Below are 26,739 nucleotides of genomic sequence, written 5' to 3' on the forward strand. Positions count from 1 at the left end.
GTGGCTACCAGGCGGCCAGGGCGGCCCCAGAGCAGAGACTAGAGCTGGGGTCCTGGCAAGAGGGAAGCCACACGCCCGCCCCAGGCCTCCCTCTCCACCCCGTTCTGGCCTTTGCCATACATCCTCCTGCCGTCCGAACACCTCTTCCATCCCTGCCCGGAAAGGAGTTTCTGTCCTTCAGCCGCTGGGCCGCTTCTGCTCACAGGATCCCAAGTTCCTGGGTGGGGAGGCGCACCCAGCCACCGACGCCCTTGCCGACCCTGACGCGGTGCCCCGAGGGCTGCCTCCCGGCCAGTCTCCTCCCCGGACCCCCCGAGGCTCACGCAGGCAGGCACGAGGACCGGCTCCTGCCCGCCCGTCTCCGCTGGGAAACGGATACAGATGGGGGCGAGGGAAGGACACAGCCAGAAACCGCATCATGATACAAATGATAAATTATATTTGTACAGTAAATAAGTATCAATAGTCAACACAAGTTCAAAACCAGCCACCGGCCCCTGGGACTGAGGAAACGGCTGGGCGACCCCCCTACCACAGTGCCCATCGGGAGGGAGCATTACAGGGGTGGCAGTGGCCGGTGGCTTCATGATCAGTGCAGCAGGCGACAGAGACAAGGCGCCTGGGACGGGCCTGGGCTGGGGCGGCGGGGAGGGGGGGAAGGGGGTGCGGGGGGTCTTCTGGGGCCTTGGCGGCCCAGTGGCTAGAATGTTGGGGCCTCAAAGTCAAGTCAGGAAGGGCTCTTGACTGTTATAAAAGAATCACTGACCCAGTAGTCAGGTTTGGTCTACTGGCCTGTGCAGGGGTCCAGGCTCGCACCATGTGAGTGAAAGCACCTCCCCGGGGGAGCGATCTGCCGGGGCCCCAGCCTGTCTCACCCTCGCCCAGGTCGGAGGAGGCCAGACCGGGCGGGAGGCCACAGTCCAGCCCCAGGTCTCCGGCTCTGGCGGAGGCATGGCCGGTCAGGGGCTCCGGGGGTGGCTCCTCCAGGGGTACAGCCTTGGGGAGCAGCACGGGTGAGCTTTTAAAATTAGGCAACAGGAGAGGCGGGAGAAGGCTGTTTGGACTCTGCCTGCTCCCCTCCAGGCCTGTGCCCTGCTCACGGTAGTTTCCTCCGGGAGCGGGGCGAGGGGATGGGGTGGAGGAACCCCAGGGGGTCGGCTGCCCTTGGAGTTGGGGGGGGGCAGAGAGGGGGGAGAAGTCCACAGTGGAAAGCAAGACCGGAGCGCCCACCAGGCAAGGTGAACTGACCGGACGCAGGAGTGGGGGGTGGGGGGTGGGGTTCCCTTCCCTGGGGAGATTTGCGTCTTTTCTGGTCTTTCCCTTACGTGAATTCATACTTTTCTTCTAGTGGTGGGTGGGGCAAGAGGAGAGGAGGAAGTTGGGAGAGGGAGGTAATATTAGGGCCTGTTTGTTAAAAATCCATGTGAGAATGACTTTATTTTTCCTGCCTCTCCAAAACAAGAGATGATTATTTTTAAGTCTGCAGTGTGTGTCTGGAGTCAGCAGGTGGGTGGGTCAGGGCCAGCCCTGGCCGCTCACCCGTCTCGGCCTGGAGGCCGTCCCTGGGGAGCCCCCAGATGCCGTCTCCACGCCATCCCCATCCTTACCCTGAGTGCGGATTAAGACAGAGGAGATCACAGACACACAAATTTCAAGATGCCTCTTCCGTTTCAGATTTCCACTGGAAGCGGAAGTCCTTGTTGATCCGTGCATGCCTTCAGTTACAAAAGGGAATTGGCTGATAAAAACCGGTGAGTCACATTCATCCATTAGATTTTTTTTTTTTTCTTTAACTTGCTGTTGGTGTAGCAGTAAGAAAAATAGCCTCTCTCTGGATCTAGCCCAAAAGGCTGCAGGTCAATCCGTTTGGTAAGTCACCAAAACAGGGAGTAAAGGAAAGGAAAAGGCAACTGGAGGCTGGGTTTTTGTTGTTGTTGCTGTTGTAGGTTTTTTTTTTTTTAAATAAACATCATCTTTTCTATGTAATCAAATTCCCGTATTTTTCCCTATAAAGAATTTGCTTTAGTTTTTTTTTATAAGGCATTTTTTTGTCTCTTCCTATTTAAATTTTCTTAGAGTTAAACCATAAATAAGAGGGTTTAAACCACTCACATGACACGTGCCAATATCTTAATTCAGCCAGACCTGGTAAATTCTATCAAAACTAGACAGTTAAATAAGAACCACGTTATAAAAATATTAGCCAAAAAAAGACTATTAGATAATTCTGCAAACTCAAATATGAAACTGTACTAAACAAATCATGTGCAAACGTACACAAGCATAGAGCCACGTGGCAGGGTTATGCTCAGATTAGTTTAAAGCTTGCTCTAGTGGATTTAATTCAAGAGTTGTTCCACGGTGGTGGTGGTTACTTTGAACTCACACACGAGTCAAAGAAAAATAAAATATGCACAACCACTTCCCCGAAAAGATCAGCGTCTCGTGAAGTCGGTGCTTCATTCTGTCCACACCTGGGACCGCCTGGGGTGTCGCTAGGGCTGGGGGGCGGGGGCGGGGGGGGGCAAGGCGGCGGCCGTCCCAAGGCCCGGGCCAGGCGGCGTCCCAGAGGCCCTCAGGCTGAGGCTCAGGGCGAGGGCGACGCTGAGGACTCCCGCCTCATCCCAGGCGCCAGAGAGCTGGCCAATCTGCAGGACCAGGACCTCTGAGCTTGGGAGGAAGCGGGGAGGCGACCAGGCCGGGTCGGGCCCCTCCCGCGGGCAGCGGGCGGTGGGCTGGGGACAGGCGGGCAGGCAGCCTCGGAGGGCGCGGAGACCCACGTGCTGTGTCTGACGTCTAGCAGGCCTGCCGCCACTGGAGTCTGAGGGTCGGGGCTGGGAAGACAACCCTTTTATCAGGAAGCCGGGACCGGGAAGCCCTAACACCCCCCCACCCCCCACCCCCACTCTTGGACACCAGTCCACAATCGAGAGTCCCTGCTCGGCGTCCTCAGGCACAGAGGCTCTGGGCGTTCGCTCTGTGGTGGGTCCCAGGCCCGGGCACTAGAGAAGGAAAGGGTTGGTTGTGCCGGCGGCCTGAGCTGCCGAGGGGGGGATGCCCACGCTGCCCACCATGTTCATCGAGGCGGGGCCCAGCGGCGTCAGGGAGGAACCGCTGGCCCCCAGGGCCGGGTGTGGGGCCGTGGAGGTCATGGAGGCCACAGCCATGGGCTCCACACCTGGGCTAGGCCCAAAGGACGTGCTGGTCCCCAGGACGGGGCTCCCCCGCAGCTGGTTCAGCGTCAGCGGCTGGGGCTGGTTCACCTGGAAGGGGTTGACAGGGGCCGAGGCGGCGGCTGCACCTGGGGGAGGAGGGGCGGTGGTAGGGTCAGAACGACAGCCGTCCCCAAGTCCAAGGGCGGGAGACGGTGGCGACCAGCAGCACATGTGCTCCGGCGTCTGCCCCTTTGGGGACGGGGTGCTTCCCAGGGCCGGCTGCTCTGCAGGGCCCGGGCGCCAGCCGACACACGCCCCGCACGCCCCGCGCGTCTGCCGGCTGTAGCTCCGGCCTCTGCATGAGGACACGAGGGCCGCTCGGGGCCAAGTGACTAGTCCGGAGTTACAAAGCCTGACTCGGGCAGCGCCGGGACCGTGCCTACTCGCAGCCGGCGCCCCAGGACTCCCTCAGCAGCGAACACCGGGCGCCGCTCCCCTATTCGGTTTGCCAAGCTCGGGACCACAGGTGTCCGGGAAAGAGGGGCGCAAAGGGGGAGCTGGGAACCTCAGCACGAGGCTTGACTGCCTGTGTCCACCCTGGACCCTGGGACCCAAGGGCTGGCGTAAGAAAGGCTCGGAGAAGCCCTGCGGTCAAGAAGCGGATGCAGCTCTGTCTTATCTAGTGTTTCCAGAATTTATCACACACCATCAAGTCTTTTTCCCGAGCTTTTAGCAAAAACGTGTGCTGATACTCTGCCAAAACAGCCGCGAGCTGGCAGCACAGAGGCTCCAAAGCAGCCCAGCCCTTGCGCACAAAGGCTGCCTGCCGCGGGGCGCCCCCAGTCACCACCAGGAGACGTTGCCCTCCATCCTACCCGGGGCGGGGGGCCAGGGGGAAGGAGGAAGGCCCTGCTGAGGGCACAGCCAGGCAGCCCCGCACCAGCCCCTCTCGTACCCCTGCAGATCAGCCCTGCCAGAGCTGAGCCAACTCAGAGGTACCAGGAGCCCCCCCCCCCCCACCAGGGTGGGATGGCGGGGCGCTGGACAGGAAAGCCAGCCTGGCTGAGACACTGGGTTCGGATCCAGCTCCACCCAGGGAGCGAGGAGCAACCCCGTCCTCGCCCATCTCAGGACCATGCGGGTGGGTAGGACCCAGGCACTCCATATCCCACTTCTGCCCTAAGGACCCCACCCTCGGCTCTTCTACGTCCTGGGGTCCTTCTCTGCAGGGTCCTCTGAGAGGCTATGGCCCTGGGCTGCAGATTCCGTTGTCTTACGGAGGGTGTCAGTCTGAACGCCCTGAATGTGACACATCCCGGCCCCTGGGGAGCCCAAGGCCTTGCTGGACAATCTGGGAGGGGGACACTCCCCAGGGGGAGAGAGTTGTCTGGGCTGGGTGCTGAGGATGACCGATCTCCCACTGGAAAAGAGGAGAGAGGACACTCCGGGCAGGGGGAGCACAGCGTGCAGGGGTGAGGAGCTCAGCGCCCCCGAGGGTCTAAGCACATGGCCCCAGCGGCCCCGGACTCTAAAGCAAGGGCTGGGGGGCTGATCCTGCAGCCTACACAGAGACTTTGAGGGTGAAGAACAGGCCTTTAGACAGAGCCTGGCATCAGGGAGAATGGATACGGGGGATGGGAGCGCGGGTTCCCAGCCCTGGAAAGACAGGATCTGGCATCTCGAATGGCTAAAGTGAGGCTCTGTGGGCCCCTGGAAAATGGCCCCCCCCAAAGGGAAATGTTGGGCAGCAAACCCCGGCTCTTCCTCACCCCGCCACTGCCCTTCCCCAGCTGACCAAGAAGTGGTGCCTGCTGGAGGGTCTCCCCGGCCAAGGGCACCAGGGCCGGGGCAGCTTCTGTTCAGTGGTCTCCACTGAGAGCTGAGAGGAGGAGCTGTTTTCCACCCATCCCCCCAACCACACGTCAGCTTTCGCGCCCTGCCCCCCCCCCCCCCCCCAGGCCCTGGAGAGGCCCAGGAATTCCGGGCATGCCTCCCGTGTAAGGCAGGAAGAGCCCCAAGAGGCCGGAGGAGAGGTCAGGGCCTGAGGCCAGCCCCAAAGCCAGTCAGCAAGGGCAGACAAGCACAGGGAGCATACCTGGTGCCAAGAAAGGGTTGAGGGACTGGGCCGGCGGGGCTGGCCTGGTCACCAGCGAGTCCAGGTTGACCAGGGCCGCGTTGGGGCCCAGGAAGGACTCGGGTGTTTTCCGGGCACTGCTGGGCTTGCTTGAGGCGGCGGTCAGGGGCTGGCACTCAAAGGGGTCGGGGCTTGTAGTTCCGTTGTTTTGGGACGGTGGTGAGGCCACGGCCTCAGCTACAAGACAAGGACACACAGGGGCCCGGTGAGGCGGGGGGGCGACCCGCGCGAGACACAGACGTTCTGGGGAACACCTGCGTGGCCACGCAGAAGATGGGGATGTTCGCTGCAGTGGTGCTTCCAACAGACCCGGCCAGGGACAGTCAGCCACGGGGCAGCTTACAGAACCCCCGGTCGCGTAACCAAACCCAGAGTGCAGGGACAGGAGGCGTCCTGACAAGAGGACCGTGTCACGTCACGGAGAAGCAGAAGCTGGAAAACAAAGCGTACGGCACGATCCTCCAGAAACGTTAAGATGATATTTGGGGCCGTGGGCTAGCTGTGGGCAGTGCATGTTTCTCATGTGTTTTCACTGTCAATTTTCTACAGTGAACATGAATTTCTTGATAGAGAAGAAAAATTATTTTTAAAAATTCAGCCAGCGTGGCAGGGGGGTTAAAGGTTCTTAAAAATGGTCATACTCTCCACTCGGTAATCCCATTTCTAGGAATCCAGTCTCAGGAAATAATGCAAGATGGCAACGGGGACTCAAGCACAAGGATGTTCACCACAGTGTTATTTACTTCGGCAAAACCTGCAATCCACCGAAAGCACGCTCCCCAAGAGCAAAGTTCAAATCCGTGATTGCTGAGCGATACAAGGTATTCCATAGGTATGGATATTTTCTAAAGAATTTTTAACATCACGAGAAAATGCTTTCAATCCGTTAGTCTACCGGGGGGGGGGGGGGGGGGGTGCAGGATTCGATGCTTTCTGACAGTATGAGCTGAACAAAAAAAAGACCGTGTAAACAGAGCTCAGAAAAAATGCTGGAAAGAAACATAGCGGCTGGAGTAGGGAGGATTACAGAGGAGTTCCGTTCTCTTCCATAAACTTTTCCAAATTTTGTACAATGGAAACAGCTCTAGAATTGGGGGTAATTTGTAAGTGTACAGAAGGACTGTCCACGTTAACAAGGCCACATCGCCTTCTCGCTGAGGCGCACACGGGTGGGCAGGGACTGTTAGGTGGCACTTTGGCCTGTAGGGGAAACGCACGGAATTTTGTTTCTTTAACGCAGCAGAAGACAGACCCCAAGAAGCAGCGCGTTCTAAGTTGCCTCTGGTCCCCTGAGCTGAGAGGGGGCCAAAGGGTGGTCAGGTGTGCCAGGCCGCTCGTACCTTAGACAGGGGGGCCAGCTGGGCCTGTGGCTGCCGCTGGGGGAAGCGGTGGGAGGAGGTGAGAGGGAGGGGGTGGGGGGCAGGTGGAGATGGGGGGGGGCGGGCACAGGGAGAAGCAGAGAAAGGAAAGAGAAAGGAGAGAAGCTGCTCTATGTGGCTGGGGGGTGTGGCAGCCTGGCTCTGTCCCCAGCCTCTGGCCTCCAACCCCTCCCCCGCCCCGGCCCGGTCTCTCTGTACCCCACCCTGAAGCCCTGGGGGCACTGGGCCGGGGCTCTGACAGGAGCTGGGAGGGAGCCAGAGCCTGGGGTGATCAAGTGGGGGCAGAGACGCCCTGTCCAGGCCCAGAGCTGGGACTGTCTGGAAAAGGGGCGCCGTGGGGAGTGGGAAGTTGGGAGGAGGAAGGCATACGGAGGCAGTGGTTCAGATGGGGCGGCTGGGCTGGGGAGCCAGGGCAGGGGGCTTGTGCCGGCAACCGCGAGGGGCCTGGGGGCAGGGCCAAGACACAAAGGTGAACGAGACAGGAAGCACGCGCCCAACACCAGGAGAGGGTGAAAGAAAATCTCAACCCCATGACTTTTCAGTGCTGATGTGTGAATTCCTGCAACTAGCCACTTACAGGCTCCCAAGATCAAAACACAAAGAAAACGCATGAAGTTGAGAGGTTTTGAAAGCTGATTATTTCTGCCGTAACTGGACTGGTCAAATGCACAGAACGTTATGGAAACCACGACCACCTTCACATACCTGTTTTTTTTGAAGTCCGGAGGTTGTCAAATTCAGAAAAGTCATCTTTAATTGTACCATTCAAATTACTGAAGAGATCAAAGGCCCCTGGGTGAACACAAGAGGCTGGTGACTGCGGGTGCATCACAACTTCCCCGATTCTGCTTCCCGGTCTACAACCTTGGGGGGTGCTGGCCGAAGGCAGGGGACGGATCTCCACCCCTGCTCCTGGGGGAGAACTGAGAGCCAGACGGCAGCTCGGGGTCACCCGGTGGTCTAGCAGGGGGCCGGGTCAAGGATCCTGGCCTCCCGGAACCTCGCGTGGGGGCATTAGCCTGCCACCAGCCCCACCCCAAACTGAAGGAGGGGCTAATGCAGGGTGGGGGGGGTACTTCTGAGCCGGGTTTAGAGACCTGGATAGTGCCTGTAGGAAGCTACTGGAAGGAGTGCCTAGAGCGTAGCCTGCCCAGGCCCCCTTGGGAAGCTCCCTCTGGACGGAGGTGCAGGGGCCCAGAAGGCCTGTGATCTCACCATGCACGGTGAGCTTGTGGCACGGAGGGGGGGATGGGACGACTGGGGACAAAGGCTGCAGGTGACAAGGGTGGCAAGTGCAGGCAAACCCACAGGTCCCATGCCGAGGAGCAGGAGAGGGGACAGCAGTGCAGCCAAAGGGGCTCTGCCTGGGCAGAGCGAGGTCTCACCAGAGGACGAGACGGGCTTGGCGGCTGAGGCTGCGGCCCAGGCATCCGCTGTTTTCCCGGCACTGGGGGCAGGCTGCTGCGGGGCCACCCAGGGGTCTGAGCCCTTGGGCCCGGAGTGTGTGCTGGTGCCAGTGGGCACGCCCCATGGGTCCACGGAGGCAGCTGGCTTGGCACCTATAGGAAGGCAGGGTAGGCTCAGCTACGTCCTCAGAAAGTTCTGGAAAGCTGGGGTGAGAAAGGAAAGGGCACTGGGCCACGTGAGCCACACCCGGGTGTGCCCCATGTCAGGACAGGCCGCCACCCTAAGGGTGCTGTCCCAGGCCAGCAAAGCTGGACCGAGCTGAATGCCGGGGCCTACAGCCTTTGGGGTTCCCACCCTGGGGGGTGCGCAGGGCCTGCTGGGAGGGTACCAGACGGCACACAGCCGAGAACTTTCCCAAGTGCCTGCCACACATGGCCTCTTCAAGCCCGCCTCCCCAGAGTCCACCGGCCTCCTCCGCAGAGCGAGCCCTGCCCAGGCATCCGCTGCTCTGGCCACAGGCCCCGGACGCACCCTGTCCCCACCTGCTTTGAGTGGTTTCTGCTTTTGACAGAGGGCGAACAGAACAGAGGAGGACAACGTGAAGAGGAATCATCGACAAATGCCCATGTTTTCAAACAGTGAGTGACATATCAATTTAGGGGGTCACAACTGGCTTTTTAAAAGGGTAAAACAGAGAACAGCTGAGCGCACCTAACGGAAGGCACCCCAGCTTTCGCTCCCGTTGTGTGGACCTTTCATCTGTCACGTGTAGACGCGGGCGTTACTCGGGCTAAGTGCATACACAAGCGAACCATGCCTTGCCTTTCTTTGAGGACGGTCACAGCCGATGTTTAAAAGCCACGGCTGCCTTTCCGGGAGCAAAAGTGCCTCCCCCTCCATGGCACCCTTCACCCTGATCTTCGTGACTTTTGTGTTCGCCCTTCCCTTGATCTTTCCTCGGGTCCTACCCTGTAGAGGTACCTTTAGACACCCTATCGATCAGCTGTGCCTACTTTCTTCACTTTATACAAACGGAAACACTGTACACGTTCTTTGTGACCGGCTTTGTTCACTCCATATTTGGGAGAGTTCACCTGCGTTGATGTGCCGCTGAAACCTGTTCCCTTTAACCGCCCTAGAACCTTCCACTCCAGCTGGGGAGGAACCACAGCTGATCAGTCTGCCAAAGGCACTGGCTTGGCTCTGCCTTTGTGGTGCTGCTCTTTCTTCTCCTGTCCGGGTGCGCTCGTACCCGTGAGGACCTCGGGTCGGGGCTCCCCCCTCCGCCAAGTGACTCCAGGGTGGTCTCTGCGCGGTTGTGCTTACGTATGCTGCGTGCACGCAAGTCCGGCTCCAGCAACTGCCCCCTCACCTCACTAATGCTTCCTGCTCACTTTTCCACGTGTGCCAATCTGGTGGGCGTGCAAGGTCACCTGGCTGTTGTTTTTTTTTTTTAAAGATTATTTATTTGACAGAGAGGCACAGCGAGAGAGGGAACACAAGCAGGCGCAGTGGGAGAGGGAGAAGCAGGCTTCCTGCTGAGCAGGGAGCTCGATGCGGGGCTCGATCCCGGGACACTGGGATCATGGCGCGAGCCGAAGGCAGATGCTTAACAACTGAGCCACCCAGGCGCCCCATCCTGGCTGTTTTGATTTGCATCTCGTTGTTCCTTAATGAGGCTGTGCCTCTTGTCATTTGCTTACGGGTCTTCCGTGATTCCTCCCCTATCGTGTGCCCGTCCCAGGCTTTCTCTGCCTTCCTGTGGGTGTTTATCTTTCTCTTCTTGATTTGAGAGTTTCTTACCACACTGTGAATACTGTTTTACTTAGGTTACAAAAGCAAAGAAATTACCTCCCAATTTGCGGCTTTTCTTTTCACTCTCCTTAAAGTACCTTTGGATGAGCAGAGACGTTCTTAAATTGAACGGGGTGCAACCTATCAGTATTTTCTCTTCTAATTTGTGCTTTTCCTGACATTCAGGAAAGCCTTCCCGACACCTCAACCGTCTTCCTCTTTAGCAAATCTAACAGATTTACAGTTTGCCTTGCGCGGTCACATATTTGCTCCATTAGCAATTGATTTTTGCATGTGGCATAAAATACAGATTCGATCTCATCCTTTCCTACCCGAACAAGTCACACTGGCGCCACTCTCTCCCCACTGACCTGCACACGCTGCTGCCTCCACCAGAAGCCACGGCTTCACAGATTCATTCCTGGGCTCTCCGTTCTGATCCACTGACCCCTTTGTTTCCATCCCTGTGCTTTCTGGATTATCCTCACAGATATCAGAACCAAGAAGAACTGCTATCTGGTACCTGATACCTTGGTCTTGTTCCTTGGGAGTATCGTGGCTATTTCCAAGCCCTTGCTCTTCCATAATCATTTTAAAATCATCTTGCCAAGTTAAAAAAAAAAAAAAAAATTTTTTTTTTAAAACCTTGCTGGGGGGAGCCTGGGTGGCTTGGTCGGTTAAGTGTCTGCTTTTGGCTCAGGTCATGATCTCAGGGTCCTGGGATGGAGCTCCACATCAGGGTCCATGCGCGGTGGGGATCCTGCTTCTCCCTCTCCCTCTGCCTGCCGCTCCCCCTGCTTGTGCTCTCTGTCAGGTAAATAAGTAAAATCTTTAAAAATAATAATAATAAAAAAACTTGGCTGGTATTTTGATCAGAATTGCACCAAATCTCAGATCAATTTGAAGTTATCACTGTAACAGCAAGTCTTCCAAAAAAACAAAATCACAGGACATCTCTCCATTCACTTAAGTCCTTCTTTAAGTGAGTGATTTCAAGTGAAAGATTTCAGTGAAAATTTAAGTGAAAGAAAAAGAAATCAGAGGAAATTTAAGTGAAGACTTAAGTGAAAGATTTCAGTGAAAATCTTTTTTATTTTATCCTTTATTTCCATAAGGGATTCATTCATACAACTGTAAAATCTATTTCTAGGGACTGATGTGTGTGTGTGTGTGGATGTGTGTGTGTGTGTTTTAAGATTTTATTTCTTTGACAGAGAGAGAAAGCACAAGCAGGGGGAGCAGCAGAGGGAGAAGCAGACTCCCCGCTGAGCAGGGAGCTGGATGCAGGGCTCGATCCCAGGACCCTGGGATCATGACCTGAGCTGAAGGCAGACGCTTAACCAAATAAGCCACCCAGCATCCCGGGACTGGTATATTTCTAAAATTTCATTGTTATTCGTTTATTGTATGCAGAAAACATTTAATTTTATACACTGATTCTTACAGCCCACAATCTTATTAAACTCTCAAGTCTAATAATTAAAATTCACGCAAATTATTTATTCTTAGAATTCTAATATGTCTTAATTATAAGAGAGTTACTCGAGAAGTTTTTGGATAGTCTATGTACGTGATCATAACACTTGCAAATGATGATGGCCTAATTTGTCCCAGTCCTTATACTTTTTCTTTCTTTTTCCTGTCTCACTGTGCTGGGTGGGACCACCAGTCCCAACGTAAAGAACGAGTGTGCATAGTCAGTGTCTCTGTCTCGCTCTTCAGGATCCGTTTTCAACATTTTACATTAAAACATTAGCATTTACCACTTTCAGGCTTTCTTCCTTCTAGAAGCCCTTTATCAGGTCATGGAAGCTCCTCATCACTCCAAGTTTGCTAAGACTCTTGCAATGAACAGCTGGAATGGGTTTCTGTCTCTATTAAGATGACAGCATGATTTTTCTCTTTGGGTCTGTAATATGGTACATGAATAGGTCTTCTAAGGACCTGCTCCTTGCGAACAAAGTTTCTCATGATGTACGATATCATTTGTATATTTTTCATTTTGGATTTGCAATTGTTTCTTTGCTTTTTGCGTCTGTACTCCTAAGTAGGGGTGGCCTGGCAGGTCTGTTCTCACACTGTAGGTTGCCTGGTTTTGGTGTTAAGGTTATGCTAGTCTCATAAAACCAGGAGGGACACTCCCCATTTTCCTGCCCTCTGAAGGAGTCTGTATAAAGGTGGAATTGTTTTCTTGAGTGGTGTTAGAATTTGCCGGCAAAGCCCTCTGGGTGGATTGTGGGGTGGGGAGGATTTTTAAGTCCTGACTCAATGCCTTTAAGATTATGGCACTATCCCTATTTTGGGGTTTTCTATTGTTCTCTGGTTAGCTCTGCTAAGTTTTCTTTTTAAATTTATCTACTTTAAGTTTTCAGATTTGTACGCACAGAGTTCATCAAACAGCCTCTTACTCCACCAGAAATCTTGGCAGTTATGTTACTGTGTTTCATTTCTCATACTGTCTGTGCCTTTCCTCTTTATTTTTTATTTTATTCCATTTTAAGGATGGAGACCTGAGCTGAGATCAAGAGTCGGATGCTTAACCGACTGAGCCACCCAGCCCACCCCCCTTATTTTTTAAAATTAATCTTGCCGGGGAATTTGTGTTTTATTACTTTTTAATTACCAACATCTGTCTTTGTGGATATTATCACGCGTCTGTGTTCTAATGCATGAATTTCTGTTCCTATCCGCATTTCATTTCTTCCACTTTATTTGGGTGGCAATGCTGTCACTTCCCCTCACACTGCTGTTTCAGGTGCCCCACGAATTCTGAAGTAAGACTATTTACCTCATTATTTTTGGTTCTCAACGTTTCTGGTTCGCCTTATAATTTCTTCTTTGACTCAAGATTTCAGGAGGGTTTTCCAAGTGTCAAGTGTACCGAGTTTTTCTAGTTTTCTTTTTGTTGTTGAGGATATTGTGGTCAGAAAATGTGTTCTGGGTGCTCCCAATTTCCAGAAACGCGTTGAGGCTGCTAGACTTCATGTCCAGCACACGATCAAGTTTTTGTCAGTATTTGGAACGTGTGTGCTTGGGTCACTGAGAACAACAAATCCACGACCTCATGAACCGTGCTGCCCAAATTCTGTTACATTCTCACTACTGTTGGTGAAATGATAAGAAGTATACATGTTGGTCTCCACACCCCCGTTCCTGGCACAGAATTCCCGAAACCCCGGTCATTTCTTAGGAGACCGGGCACTATGAGCATCTCCTGCTTACTGAGGTGACCCTGCGTGGTTCCTGGCCGGCTCCTGGCTGGAGCCAGAATACCCAGAACCCCCAAGCCTCGATTAGAAGCTGGGAACGTTCTGTTACCTGGAAATGTTGCGTTTTACCTTCCTTCTTAAGGAATACCTTCAAGGAATATAGAATTCTGGAGGATCCAGGTTGTTTTGTTGGTGTTTCAAGATGTAAAATGCATTTTACCATCATTCTTGGAAGAAAGAGGATTTCACTAGGAAAGGAATTCAAGGCGGACTGTTTTTCTTCCAGCCCCCGGAAGACCTTACCCCACGGGCCTCTGGCACCTTCCACCCATGCTGAGACGTCAGCTACCAACGTGCCTGCCGCCCCTTTTCCATGGACCGTCCGCCCCCCGTGGGTCTAGTATGTTCTCCTATGGGGCTCTGCAGTCTCCTGCCAATGCACCCAGGTGGGAAGTTCTTTTATTATATCCTGCTTACGATTCACTAGGCTTCCTGGATCTGAGAAGTGGCTCCTTGCCGTGAACCTAAAAACCCTCAATCACTCTTTTCAAATCTAAACTCTTCTGAAACTCCAAAGAGAATGTGTGTTAGATGTCCTCATTCTGCCTCTGCACTTCCCCAGCCACATCGACCTCCCCAAAGCTCCCCAGACATACCAAAGGGCATGTCCACCGCCTGAGGCCTCTGGGCCTCCACATCCCTCCATTTTCCCATTCTTCTTGCCTTCACTAACTCCTGGAACCACTCAGCTTTCTTTCAGAGCACTCATTTGCCTCAGTGTCTCCCAGGGCTGTGACCTGCAGCGGGGCGCAGGGGAGCGTAGGAGGGAAGTGGGAGGGTAGCAACTGGGACAATCTGGCTGAGCTCCACAGCTCAGAGAGGGCCGCAGGAAGGGCAGTGACTGCCAGTCTCAGAGAAGACCAGGGGATGCTCCCAGGTCCCCAGGAGGACCCACGGCCCTGGGCGCCATTCCCAGGCATGCCCCTCTTAGCAGCCCAAGTAGCCGTGCGCAGGGATGGACATGCGGGTAGGACGGCCCTTGACTTTCAGAAACATGAACCTCTGCTAGGAGTTCTACCACTGTGCTGGCTTTATCTCTTCTGGTCCTGAGATGCTGAGTGACTTTAGAGCGGGCCTGTCGAGCCCATATCAGCCGCCACCTTGACTGTCTTTTCACATCTGGCTGACGGCAAGTGGGAGGGGCACAGGGAAGGGGAGGACCGGGCTACCTCGGCTACTTCCCAGACCTGTCACCGCACCCGCAGTAACGCTCGGAGCTGGACACGGGCCAAGGCCGATTCTGCCATGCAGCATGTACTCCCGCCATCCCGGGGACACGCAAGCCTGTCAACTGCTGTGTGGACTAGGGACTTCTGCTGCAGCCGCCTCAAACCCACAACCCTCCAGAGGCCTCCAGAAACACCCGCCTCCCTCCAGAAGCTGCTCTGACCTTTCCGTCCTGGTCTTCTCAGAATCGCACACAGAGCCACGTCCCCATAACAGCAACCGCTCTCCCCAGGCCCACCTCTGCCGGACATGACAAGGGGCCTAGCAGGACACTGGTCCCGGCTTGGAATCACACAGTGGGGACAGGGCCTTGCTATGCCCCAATATGAAGTGACTCACGGGGCCTTGGTTGTGCGTCAAGGCTAGAGCGAACAATGTGGTGGAAACCACGTCCGGGAGAGAGCAGGACTGTAAGGAGAAGAGACGGGTCGTGTGCTCAGAGCTGCTGGGATGCAGTGGAGAAGACCTGGGATTGGGTCCACAGAAAGACCTGGGCCTGGCTGTTCCTGGCTCCCTGTGAGCACAGGGGTGTTAACACACATTCCGCAGCCTCCCCTTGCTCGCCAGCAACCATGGGAACTGAAGGAGCCCATGTCAGGCGACGCCTACTCCCTGGTCGACATCCCCCTTGCTCACGCCTGCACCAGGAGGACACGGGCTGGGGGTCTCAGCGCATTCCCGTGCAGCCCTGACCACCGGGGCACCGTGGGAGAGCGACTGTCCTTCCCTGTTTTCGCCCCCGTCAGGGGACGCCCAGGTCACCTTCCCGCTTCTCCTGAAAGACACCCCGACTCTCCTTGGGAGATTTACCCCCTCGCTTACTCCCAGTCCCAGGCCGAGTGGAACTGACTTTGCTCTGGCAACGAGGGTGGGTTTCCACCAGCTAATGTCAACCTGCCAAGTCCGCCAACTACCGAACCCCACACCCAAATCCCTGATGGTAGGAAGGGCTACTGAGGCCAGAGGGGAGAGGGCAAAAGGGCCCAGCGGGTGGGGTCCTGGTGATAATCTCTGAGCCACGGGTGAAGCTGGCCTGAAGACAGAGCTTCCCATCTCTACTGAAGCTGTCTGCAGGGTAGTTTCCTGAACAGACTGCCTCCCCAGGTGGCTGTGGGTGTGGAGGGGTGGGGGGGGGTGTTTGTTGAGAGGGCACGATCCCCACCCTGCAGCCTGCACGTTACCTCATCCCACGGCCACCCACCAGCCCCGAGCCCCTCACAAGGCACTCTCCCCCGCTCTTGCTCATGTGAGAATCTGTCTCCCCAGCCAGAGCGAACATTCACAGAACAGGGGCGGCTCTGCTTGGCCCACACTGCTCCTGCTCTGAGCTCAGAACTGAGCCTCACACACAAAAGATGCTCAACAGCTAAGTGGGGGCTGAAGGGAAGCCCCGAACCCCAGGGCTGGAAGGGACTTTGCACTTTCTATGCTCAACTCCCTCCAGTGAGGCATCTCTGAACACTGGAGTTCAGTGACCACTTCTGGACGATTCTGGGTAAACGTCCAATTCAAGCGTTAGAAACCTACACAGATAAGAGCCGCCCCTAATCTCTGATGCTGCACAGAGTTTTCCAACACCTTAGGTTTGCCAGTGCTTCACTCACCATGCCATTCAGAGGCCACCAGAGAAGTGGTTTTCAGCTGTGGCTGTCCTGAGGAATCGCTGCAGGGATATTAGGAAAATACACCGTCTCCTCCCTTCACACACACAGACTCTGGGAGGGCCTGGGCATCTGGATTCTTAGAAGCTCCCCAAGTGACTAGAATGGGCAGCCGGGATGTGTGAGAGCGACTGAGCTCCTGCAGCACTCCGGGGCCCGGCCAAGCCTTCTCAGAAGTGGGGGCCACCATCGGAGGGCCAGCTCGGACACATGGGCACCTGGCCAGCATTCAGCAGGCCCGAAAGTCCTGCCTCTGAGAGAGAAACAAGAATGTATCTACTGCAGGGCCACCTGGGTGGCTCAGTCGTTAAGCGTCAGCCTTCGGCTCAGGTCAGGATCCCAGAGTTCTGGGATCGAGCCCCGCATCGGGCTCCCTGCTCGGCGGGAAACCTGCTTCTCCCTCTCCCACTCCCCCTGCTTGTGTTCCCTCTCCGGCTGTGTTTCTCTCTGTCAAATAAATAAAATCTTTAAAAAAAAAAAAAAAAAAGGGTACCTGGGTGGCTCAGTTGGTTGGGCCACTGCCTTCGGCTCAGGTCATGATCCTGGAGTCCTGGGATTGAGTCCCGCATTGGGCTCCCTGCTCGGCGGGGAGTCTGCTTCTCCCTCTGACCCTACCCCTTCTCATGCTCTATCTCATTCTCTCTCTCAAATAAATAAATAAAATCTTTAAAAAAAAAAAAAAAAAGAATGTATCTACTGCAATCAGCACGGGGGTCCCGGGCAGCCGGTGACCACGGGATCGGGTGAGACAGTCCCGTGGACAGGGGGACTGTGTCTTCCCAAGCACGACATCTGAACCACGTGTTCAAGAGCACACAGGAGTTTATAGGTGCCCCACAGGACACAAGGTAAAAAGTAAGGATCAGGCGGGCGCGGGAACCCAGCCAGCCCCTCAGCAACCGCACACCTGCCGTGCCGTGTGCAAAAGCAGGGCTTGCTCCTGCATCCAGACCCTCTCTCAGACGACGAGGGTCTAAACACACTAGGTTTCCCCCAAACTGATACACATGGAAGAGTAAGAGTCAAAACAAAGTCCTGCCATCGTTCTGGAAGCGCTCTTCCTGCACGAACACCAGGCCGTATACACGGCGTGCGCTGTCATTGTCATGCCGTGTCCGGGGCTGGCGCCACGCCGAGCCACCATCATCCTGGGCTTCGACCCAGAGCACCCAGCTGCTGCGCGACCGTGCCCCAACACTGTCCGGGAGCCTCTTCTGACCCTTCCCGTTACTTCCCACAGGCCCTGCTTCCCTTCTGGAATACGCCGGAACAACAAAACCCACAGCCCGGCCAAGAACCCTACAGCCTGAAAGGGCCCAGAAAGCACCCCCGCCCCTGTGCAGCGCCACGCTTACGGACAAAGCACGGTCCCAGCTCAGAGGGCTCTGGATGTAGGATGAAAGATGCCCCTGGTTCAAACCCTGGCCAGTCTTCCAGATGGCTGTGGATAAGCAGCTCGGCCTCGGTGAGCGTCGAGTGGTGGTTCGGGACCTACGCGCGTTCAGGCCACCGTGCTGACTTTTTGCTCCACGGGGGGCCACAAGTCAGGGGAGGCTACACACCATGGCACCCCGCTCTCCTCAAACCTACCTGGGGGAGACAGGTAACGTGGGCTTACGTGGGCTTTCCCACGGGTGCTGACCACCCACCTAAGCTGGCCTGCGGGAAAGCAGGCTGCAGCGGGGGCAGACCTGGCAGGCCCCCCCCCCCCCCAGTGAACGCCTGCTGACAGCCAGGCCGCGGGGCCCGGCGCTCCACTTTCCTCCCCCATGAATGGACAGTAGCTTTGCTGCAAGGCTCCTCTGTGCTCTGTCCTCCACGGCCTCCACAGGGCCCGGGCCACGCCACAGACCCAATAAATAAATGCTTGTTGAAAGCGGGAGTGAATGAGAGCAAAGGAGGATGGAACCCAGGGCAGAAAGATCAAGCAGCTTCCGGCCTCCTCCTCTGTGGGCCCATTCATAGGGAGCACGTGTCCGGGAGCCCCTCACCCGCCAGCCTGGCTCCCCCGAAGCCTCACATATGAATATTCATGTGCACAGGGGGGCCGTCACATGGTGGGGTCAGAGAACTGAGTGGTGGGGGTCACCAAAAAACCAGCAGCACCACCTGCTGCCACCGGGGCGGAAGCCGGCCCCCGTCCCAGCCCGGGCAGCGAGCGGGCGCACGCCAGCCAAGGCCTCCTGAACCCCCAGGCTGTGGGCCCCTCTCTTACCAGGTGGCCGCTTTGTGCTTCTGGAACAGAGGAGGAAGTGCCCCGCTGACACTTCCTCCCAAGGCCCCCAGTGCCGCTTGGAAAGAACTGGAAATGGCAGGGCTGGCTACAAACGGCGGCCTTCAAAACAGTGTTCCTTTCATCCAGAGGGCGCAGCTACCAGGGCTTGGGTGGAGACTCTCTCATCTTTCAGACCGATGAACGTGTTTCCGGGCAATGGGGTGGCCCAGAAGACACACCCGAGCAGGTTTTCCTAGAGACTAGTCGGGAAGTCTTGCTCCGGGCCGGGCTCCGAAGATGGAAGGGAAGGCGCTGTGACCAGGCTCCTGTGCACCCAGGAGCTGCCGCAAGGCCATCTCCTGCAGGGCTGTGGGGAGCCGGAGCGCCAGACCTGCGCCACCTCCTCCGGGGACGGCCACGGGCGGCTGGGCGACAGTGCTCCAGCCCAGCACCATCCCCCTGGGGCCCCTAATGCTCATCATCACGTAGTGCAAACGGAAACACCTCTGTCTACTTACAAAACTGTCTACACAGCATGACCTCAACTGTGCACAAACAAGTGCTCAGAAAATACAGGAAGCGAAGCAGCTAACATGTTAGCACTGGTTACCTCTCAATGCTAGACTCTGAGGTGACTTTTCCAGGACATGCACGGCCACAGAGGGTTTCTGCAGCAGTCCAAGATGGCATGACGATTCCAGGATTAGGCGCCATAAGCACTGAACCTGCCCCTAACTTGCTGTGTGGCCCCAGAAGAATGGGCAGCCTCTCTGGGCTTTGGTGTCCCGTTTTCTCCCCAAGTCGCTGGATAAAATGCCAAGTGTGTCAGAACCAAGGAGAGGGCCCTGGGTTGGGCAAGAGGTAAGAGATGGCAAACTAGCGGTCCATGAACCACGGTGGCGACCTGTAGATTCCATCAGCCCCAACCATGTTCCCAATTTTTTAAAATTCACTGTCAACATTTAAAAATAGATTTCAGAAATTTAGGTTTCAATCTTCTCTTTAAAAAACTGGATTCAGGGGCACGTGGGTGGCTCAGTAGTTAAGCGTCCCCCTTCGGCTCAGTCATGATCCCAGGGTCCTGGGATCCAGCCCCGCATCGGGCTCCCTGCTCGGCGGGAAGCCTGCTTCTCCCTCTCCTGCTCCCCCTGCTTGTGTTCCCTCTCTGTCAAATAAAGTCTTAAAAAAAAAAAAAAATTGGAGGGGTGCCTGGGTGGCTCAGTCGTTAAGCGTCTGCCTTCGGCTCAGGTCATGATCCCAGGGTCCTGAGATCGAGTCCCGCACTGGGCTCCCGGCTCCGTGGGAAGCCTGCTTCTCCCTCTCCCACTCCCCCTGCTTGTGTTCCCTCTCTCGCTGTGTCTCTCTCTGTCAAATAAATAAATAAAATCTTTAAAAAAAAAAAAAAATTGGATTCATAGTAGCCAAAAAGTGAAAACAACCCAAATGTCCATCAACTGCTAAATGGTTAAACACAATGTGGTCTGTCTATAAAATGGAATATTATTCAGCCAAAAAAGGGAAGGTAGGGACACATGCTACTACATGGATGAACTTTAAAAACGTTAAGCTAAGTGAAAGGAACAAAGACCACATCATGTCTGACTTCATCACGTATCTGAAACAGCCAGATACAGGCAGATCCAGAGACAGGGTGTCGTAGACCGGTGGGTGCCAGGGGTTGGAGGGAGCGGTAAGAAGGAGTGACTGCTCAGTGGGAACGGGGTTTCTTCCCGGGGTGACGGAAACGTCCTGGGATTAACAGTGAGGGGTGCACTACACCGTGAATGGCTACGAACTACTGAACATGTCTGCCGTCGCGTGGGGTACGATGGTTAGCTGTCACTGGGCTCCAGCTACCTCTCCTTGGCTCTGTCCCTGTCTCCGGCTGGCTCCTGCTTTCCGCTGCGTGCAGGTGTGTGAGAACCCCAACAGCTGGAGGTGGCCCCGCTTCACCCACCAGGAGACTCCCCAGCACCCCTTGAGGTTAAAGTCTGGCTCCATCAAGACCAGCTCCAGGGCACAGCACTGTCTACCAGCCAAAGGAAGGGAGGAGCAACCTGGTTCACTGAAAACTCATAAATCTGGTCTCTCCTGACCAGGTAACACACACCCCTAGTAAAGTTAAGTCAAACAGTTAAAAAAAGGGAGACAGTGAAAGTCTGTCTCCCTCCCACCTCCCCCCAGGCCCCACCCCAACCACCTCCCATCAGCCACTGACAGCATAATCTTAAACTCATCTGGCTCTAGGGTGACTGCTTGCTTTCCTGGCCACTAGAAAAACGTCCCGTCTGCATCGTGACCCATTACACAACTTTGAACGCGATTGAGAGTCCTTCCTGAAGAACATCCTACCCACAACTCAAGGTGGCCATCACATTACAGAGCAACTATTTTTCAGACTTAACACAAAAGTCAAAAGCCACTGTCTGGAAGGGGCCCAGGTGGGCATTTCCAGAACCGCCTTCACTATCCCCATGTATGCTCAGCAAGACTTTAGCCCACAAGCTCCCTGGGGCCACAGTACACAGGCCATGGACCACGTGAACCGCCAAGCTCCTGGCTGCCATGGGACTCTGGCTTTCAGTGAGCGAGACCTGTAGGCCATTTGGCCTGCAGTTTGCCCCAAGGCCCAGAGGGCACCTGCCAAAGGGAGTTTGGGGATCTGCAGGTCCGCGACGCCAACTGCATCTCCAAAGGACATCTGGGGCTGACACGGCCTTCTGGACACGGCTGCCAAGCCCTCAGTGGGCAGGGCCCTGACCCCACGTCCCTGCTCCCCGTGGCCTGTCTCTGCACCCACCAAACCACTGCGTGCCCCCAGGCTCTCACAAGGCCAGCCTTCTGCTGGGAACACCCTTGCCTCTTCTTGGCCTGGTCACCTCCTGCTCTTCCTTGCAAATTGCTCCGAGACGCCTGCCTCATGCCCACCAGCCTCCTGAACTAAGCCCCGTCCCAGGATGCTGGTATCCCCATCTTGCCCACATCTGCCCAGGACCTTGAAGGCAGGACCATTACCTGTTTGTGTCTGGGTCCCTGGATAGCAGGACAGAGCCTGGCATTTGGTACACTTCGGCAAACATCCAGGGAACCGAGCTGAATACAAAAGATGGTTCCAGGTTGGGGAAACAGAGACCCCAAAGAGATACAGGCAAGCTGCCATAAAATATACAACTGCAAGTTCCCAGACAGATCAGCCCTGGCTGGCAGGGCTCAGAGCACCCAGAGGGAGCCTCCCAAGCAGCAGGCTGGGTTGGAAGCCATCACCAAGCCCGCAGGCCAAGCCCTGTGTCCAGCGATCAGGAAACCCCTATGCCCAAGATTTCTACCCACACTCATGTTGCAAATCTCCTCCCAGATTCTCTTACGTTTGGCATTAAACAGAACTTTAAAATATCCACTTAACCCAGTAAATGCACTTACTGTTGCTTTAAGTAACAAATAAGAAGAATTACAGCAAATGTATCCTTTCATCAGCAATCACAGTACGTACATCCTAATCTCCGGCTACGCCTAATTACAGCAACTTGATTGAGAGGTTTCATGCTGTGTATTACGGTTTCTTAACCTGGGGTGCTGGGTGCAATTCTGAGGCCAAGAGACCGGACACATGTCCCAGAAGAGGGACAAGGCATTTCTGATGCGTGTGGGAAGCAGAGAGGAAGTCAGCTTTCCCTCTACCAAAGCAGAAAACCATTCAAAACAGGAAAGCACCATACCACAGTCCTCAGGAGGACCCGACCAGACGTTACATCCGGGGACTGGGGAATCCCGGGCAACCACCACCAAAGACCTGCCCCACTCCCACCTCCACCAGGTGAGAGAGAGCAGGCAGCTCGGCCCTATCCAGCAGGCAGGCACGGGAGACAAATGAGGCAGGTATTTACCGAACGGTGGCCAGGGGTCTGAAGTGCTGGCTGCGGCCGCCGGCCCGCCCCAAGGGTTTGTCTGGTTAGCTGAGGCCGACCGGCCCCAGGGCTCTGCTTTCTGGGCAGCAGGGCCTGAGCTGGGGAGGGCGTCCATTAAATCCAACAGAGTGGTCTGCTGTGGGTGGGAGCCATGCTTTTGAGACAAAGAGAAGGGGACAGGTTTTACTTTGCTACAGTTACAGCAAATACCCACGAGTTAGCTGTTAGCCGTATATACCGTCCGCGCCTCCTGGGACAAGAAGCCCTCTGGACGGGGCCAGGAGGAAACTGAGCTGCCCCATCTCCTCCCATCTCCAGCCCCACCCGGCCCACCACCCCACTAACCACTTCCCACTCCAGCCCAGGCTCCGCCCACACGGAGCTGTTTGCTTTGGGCCCAATGCCCCACCCACTTGCAAACAGCCCCCACGGCTTTCCAGGATAACGCAGGCTTTCCCCGGGCTGCAGCGTCCCTCCAGAATGCTGTCCCCACCCACCCACCTCGGTCCCCCCCAGCTGCCAGCCATCATCCAGGGCCCCCTCTCCCGGGGCCTGCCCTGCCCTGCCCTCCCGCTCCCACGGCCACCAGAGCTGCAGTCAGGGATCCCGTGGCACCGTGACATGGGAGACCACCGGAACCCCGGGCCCTGTGAGGGGAGGGGGGCCTATCATGTGACTGGAGGAGCTTGCTGGGAGCAGAACCATGTCCTGGTCATCTAGGGCCCCACGCGGGCAGCTTGGTGCAGGGTAAGGCTGATGATAGCAGTGAAGCCCAGCACTACTGAGCCTTAGCCCGTGCCAGGAATCTGTCCCAAAGCACGGGACACTTGGCTCATGTAACAGTCACCTGACCACATGGCTACCACTGTGCTCGTTTACAGGGGAGGAAACTGAGGCCCTGGTCCACGGAGGCCCCTCACCCGTGCCCATCTTTTCTCAGGCTGGTCTCGGGAGTAAGGGCACAGATGGGGGTGTTTTCAATCAGGTCCTCCCCTCACTCGTGCTCATCACAAAGGAGTATACGAGAAGGCGGAGAAGGCGCCGTGCTCTGCGGGTTAGGCTTGGACACTCGGCAACCATGGTGGGACGGGCTCTAACACTGACCTTCCCGGTGAGGCGCTTACCTCCTTCTTTTTTGGAACCTTAACCGTGTCTCTTCGGCTTTCTTCTAGGGCCATCTGTAATCTGAGGTCGTCACCCCGCCTGAGGCGTTCTTCCTGAAGAGGACAATGGGACTGTAATGACATCACTGTGCAGAACAAAGCAACGCGCCAGGAACAGGACGGGCAAATCAGAGTACGCATTATTGCAAAGGAAGATGGGAAAACAACTCGTAAAATAGTTACTCTTCTATCCTGCGAGTGTAGCCCAGAGGGCTCGCGTCTGCCCCTCCCTGCTGCCTTGTGTGGGTTCCCTGGTTTTGGGGTCCCACCGGGGGGCGGGGGGAGGCACAGGCACGGCAAGTCGGGAAAGGGAACACGTATTCTACAATGCTTTTATCTTACAATGAAAATGGCTTTGTAATTCTAATTATAGAAGCAACACGTCTCCTTGTAAAATACAAAAGCCTGAGAGCCCAGAAAGGAATCAGGAAGAGGGTGAAAATCACCTATCACTGCATGTTTATTTCGAGGATTTCAAGCAGAAATGATTCACTATACAGTTGACCTTCCATCAACACGCGCGTTAAGGGCACCAACCCCCCCAAAATCACATATGAATTTGACTCCTCAAAAATTTAACTACTAAGAGCCAACTGTTGACTGGAACCTAAGTAAATCGCTTAAGGCATATTCTGTGTATTATGCTGTGTTCTTATAATAAAATAAGCTAGAGAGAAGAAAATGTTACTAATAAGAAAGGGGCAATGGATTTACAGCACCGTATTTATTGACAAGAATCCACACTTACGTGGAGCCGCACGGCCCAAAACTCATGTTGTTCAAGGGTCACCTGTATCTAATTTATATTTATTTAAGGCAAAGTTACCACATGCAGGAGACTGGGCTGTCCTAGCTTTTACAGCATCACAAAATAGAAATAAGTTCCTTGTATTTTATTATAAATATGATGAATCACAGAGATGAGTTATGAGCGGAAACGGGCTCCGACTGTCCATCTGTCCCTGCATTCCTGCCCCTTCTCCCCGGGCTGTCCGTGACAGAGCCAGGCACCCACAGGGACAGATCTAATCGCTGTGCTTCTCCTACTGGGAACAGGGGGGCTGTAACTGAAGCTGTCCACCGCGGTCGAGCTTTAGGAGGTCTCCAGTTACAGCGACACAAATCATGCCAGGACAGCCGCCTCTGCACTTCTGTCGAACCACCCCTAATCTGTCTCTGCACATCACTTCCAGCGCCTCGCGCTACCTGACTCCGTCTACCCTCCCTAACCCAAGGTCAGCAGGGACAGACCTGATGGCCGGGGCCAAAGGGACACAGCTTTGAAAGGTCATTTCCAACACGCCTTTCCCTCCTTGTCCATGTTAAAGTAATGTGTGATTAGTAGAGAAAAACAGGAACTGAAAACAAAACTACACACACTTCCGTCACCGAAACATAATAAGGGCTCTCATTACCTGCAGCTTTCCCTCCTAGCCTTGTTTTTCAGCATTCAGATGCACCTGAGCCATCTTACCAAACTGTCTTCCCCCGGGGCTGAGCCCACACGCCTTGCACGGAGGGGGCTGTGGACACCCAGGCTCGTTCGAAGGGACCATGACAAGCGGCTGTTGTCAACAGAAGTGTTTCTGGGGGGCACTCTGACCAGTTCATCCACTGGCCCACAAAAAGCTTCCCTAAATGGAACTGCGTAGGGCCCCCTCCCTGACCCGGGGTGGGGGGTGCCAAGAACACTGTGTGGCAACGCCAAGTCCCATCTCGGGAAACACAGAGGCCAGTGTCACCATCCCCGCTGTGACCCACGCTCCCCCCCGCCCCTCCCCCCGTCCCCAGCCCCCAGCGAGCAATCACACCTGCCTGGCACCAACCTGCTCAGCTACCTCTCGGCTCATGGCAAGTGCCAACTGAAGCTGCAGCTCTTCCTCTCCGCTCGTCTGTGGCCGGGCCTGTTCCAGCTCGGAGGACACCCTCGGGGAAGTGGCTGCGGGGGGAAAGGCAGAGTCACCGCATGCACAGGACAGGCTCACGCTCACGGCTACCCGGTCAGACCACACCTCGTCCCCATCTCACACCTGCAGAGCCCGACAACGTGGGCGCCGTACCAGAGAGGCCTGCGAACAGGTTAAAATCAGTAACGCCAAACTCGGATTCTCAGGGACGTAAGCCACGTGGCCGGCCACGCTCAAGGCAAGAGGCCTTCGGGGGCAAGGCCATGGGCCCGGCCTCACGAGGATCAGAACCTCCGTGTTCGCTTCAGAGCGGTACTGCTTCAAAGAGAGAAACTAATATATATGTGTATTTTTTTTACAAAATCAAAAGTATTGCTCCTGAAGAGCTGGATCAAAGAGCGTCACTCACACAAGCACAGGGCATCTGTGGACTAAGAACTTCACTCGAGACACCCGCCAGCATTTCAGAATCTCACTTTGTATCGCATGGTGGTAAAGATCACGGAAAGCGAAGCCCAAATGGTTCTGCAGCAACCCCGAAAATTTTTGTTTTCTACGCAAAACTGTGCATTGACTTGGGAAAAACTTTTTTTTTCTTGCTGTCAGCAGTTAGCTCGTACCAACACTTGTAAGCAGCTTCTGGAAAGACAGTTTTACCGACAGGATGGGATGCGGGCTCCTGGCTGATAAAACAAAACTCCAGGAAAGGCTTCTCTACGCGTTCACACTTACGCAGGGCTGGGTCTCCCCGGACGGAAAACGTGGGCACTTACAAGGCCATCGGGAGGTTCTGCGCATCAGGGAGTGTGGGTGTCGCCAGAAACCGGACATAAAACTTTGCGAGCATGGGGCCACCTCTGCCTCCACCCCAGAAGAGGATCCACAGCTTTCTGAGATTCTCAAAGCCAGGCCCCACTGCCTTCGATGGTTCCCCACTCCATCCTCCCTCTGGGCCTCCCTGCAAAGCCATTCCCTCAGCTCAGCCAGCCAACTCCTCGGTTCTCAGAGCTCAGCTCCCCTGCCCTGGTCCTGCTTGACTGCCCTCCTCGCTGGGGCTGGGTCAGCAACCCCACCCCGCCATAGCACTCCCCCCTATCCTGCAGTTTGGTAGATCATGCCAGAAGGTACGCTCCTTGAGGAGGGTCCACGCCTGTCTTCTCACCATTACATCAATCCTCAAAGTTTGGCAGAGTGGATGGCAAATACCCACCGGATAGACACCTGGAAGCATGCACAGATGGATGGACGGACAGACAGATGGAGAATTCAATTTCACGGTGGATGGGTAGTTGTTCGAAAATGCTCTAATTGTGTATCAGTTTTCTTCCTTCTTTCATTTTGTCCATTTCAGCAAACCCAACCATCAAGCCTCACCAACCCAAATGCTGTTCCCGCCTGAAACTCCAATCTGAACTTGGCTTCTTAGGATTGCCTCTTTTGGAGAAAGTAAATAAGGTCAGGAATGATTCCTGAAAGATGAGATTTCTAGTTGGCTGGGCTCTGGCTACCATGAACACAACATG

General features: G+C 55.3%; 1 protein-coding gene across 6 annotated transcripts in view; it reads right to left on the reverse strand.

The window, feature by feature from the left end:
* Nucleotides 1–662: 662 nt before the first annotated feature.
* EPN2 (epsin 2) overlaps nt 663–26,739 on the reverse strand; it is an 80,419-nt gene continuing 54,342 nt past the window's right edge. For 4 of the 6 annotated variants that reach the window (XM_032431652.1, XM_032431647.1, XM_032431649.1 and 1 more), the window contains 7 exons: nt 25,121–25,248; nt 23,271–23,363; nt 22,126–22,300; nt 8,054–8,227; nt 7,374–7,460; nt 5,251–5,466; nt 663–3,301 (listed from right to left, as the gene is read on the reverse strand). In XM_032431652.1, the coding sequence (XP_032287543.1) occupies nt 3,003–3,301; nt 5,251–5,466; nt 7,374–7,460; nt 8,054–8,227; nt 22,126–22,300; nt 23,271–23,363; nt 25,121–25,248 (1,172 nt within the window). In that variant the 3' untranslated portion in view covers nt 663–3,002. The remainder of the gene's footprint in view (nt 3,302–5,250; nt 5,467–7,373; nt 7,461–8,053; nt 8,228–22,125; nt 22,301–23,270; nt 23,364–25,120; nt 25,249–26,739) is intronic. The other 2 variants (XM_032431653.1, XM_032431651.1) reach the window with 1 other exon arrangement.

The sequence above is a fragment of the Phoca vitulina genome, unplaced genomic scaffold (genome assembly GCF_004348235.1).
Source record: "Phoca vitulina isolate PV1807 unplaced genomic scaffold, GSC_HSeal_1.0 scaffold47, whole genome shotgun sequence".
NCBI lineage: Eukaryota > Metazoa > Chordata > Mammalia > Carnivora > Phocidae > Phoca > Phoca vitulina.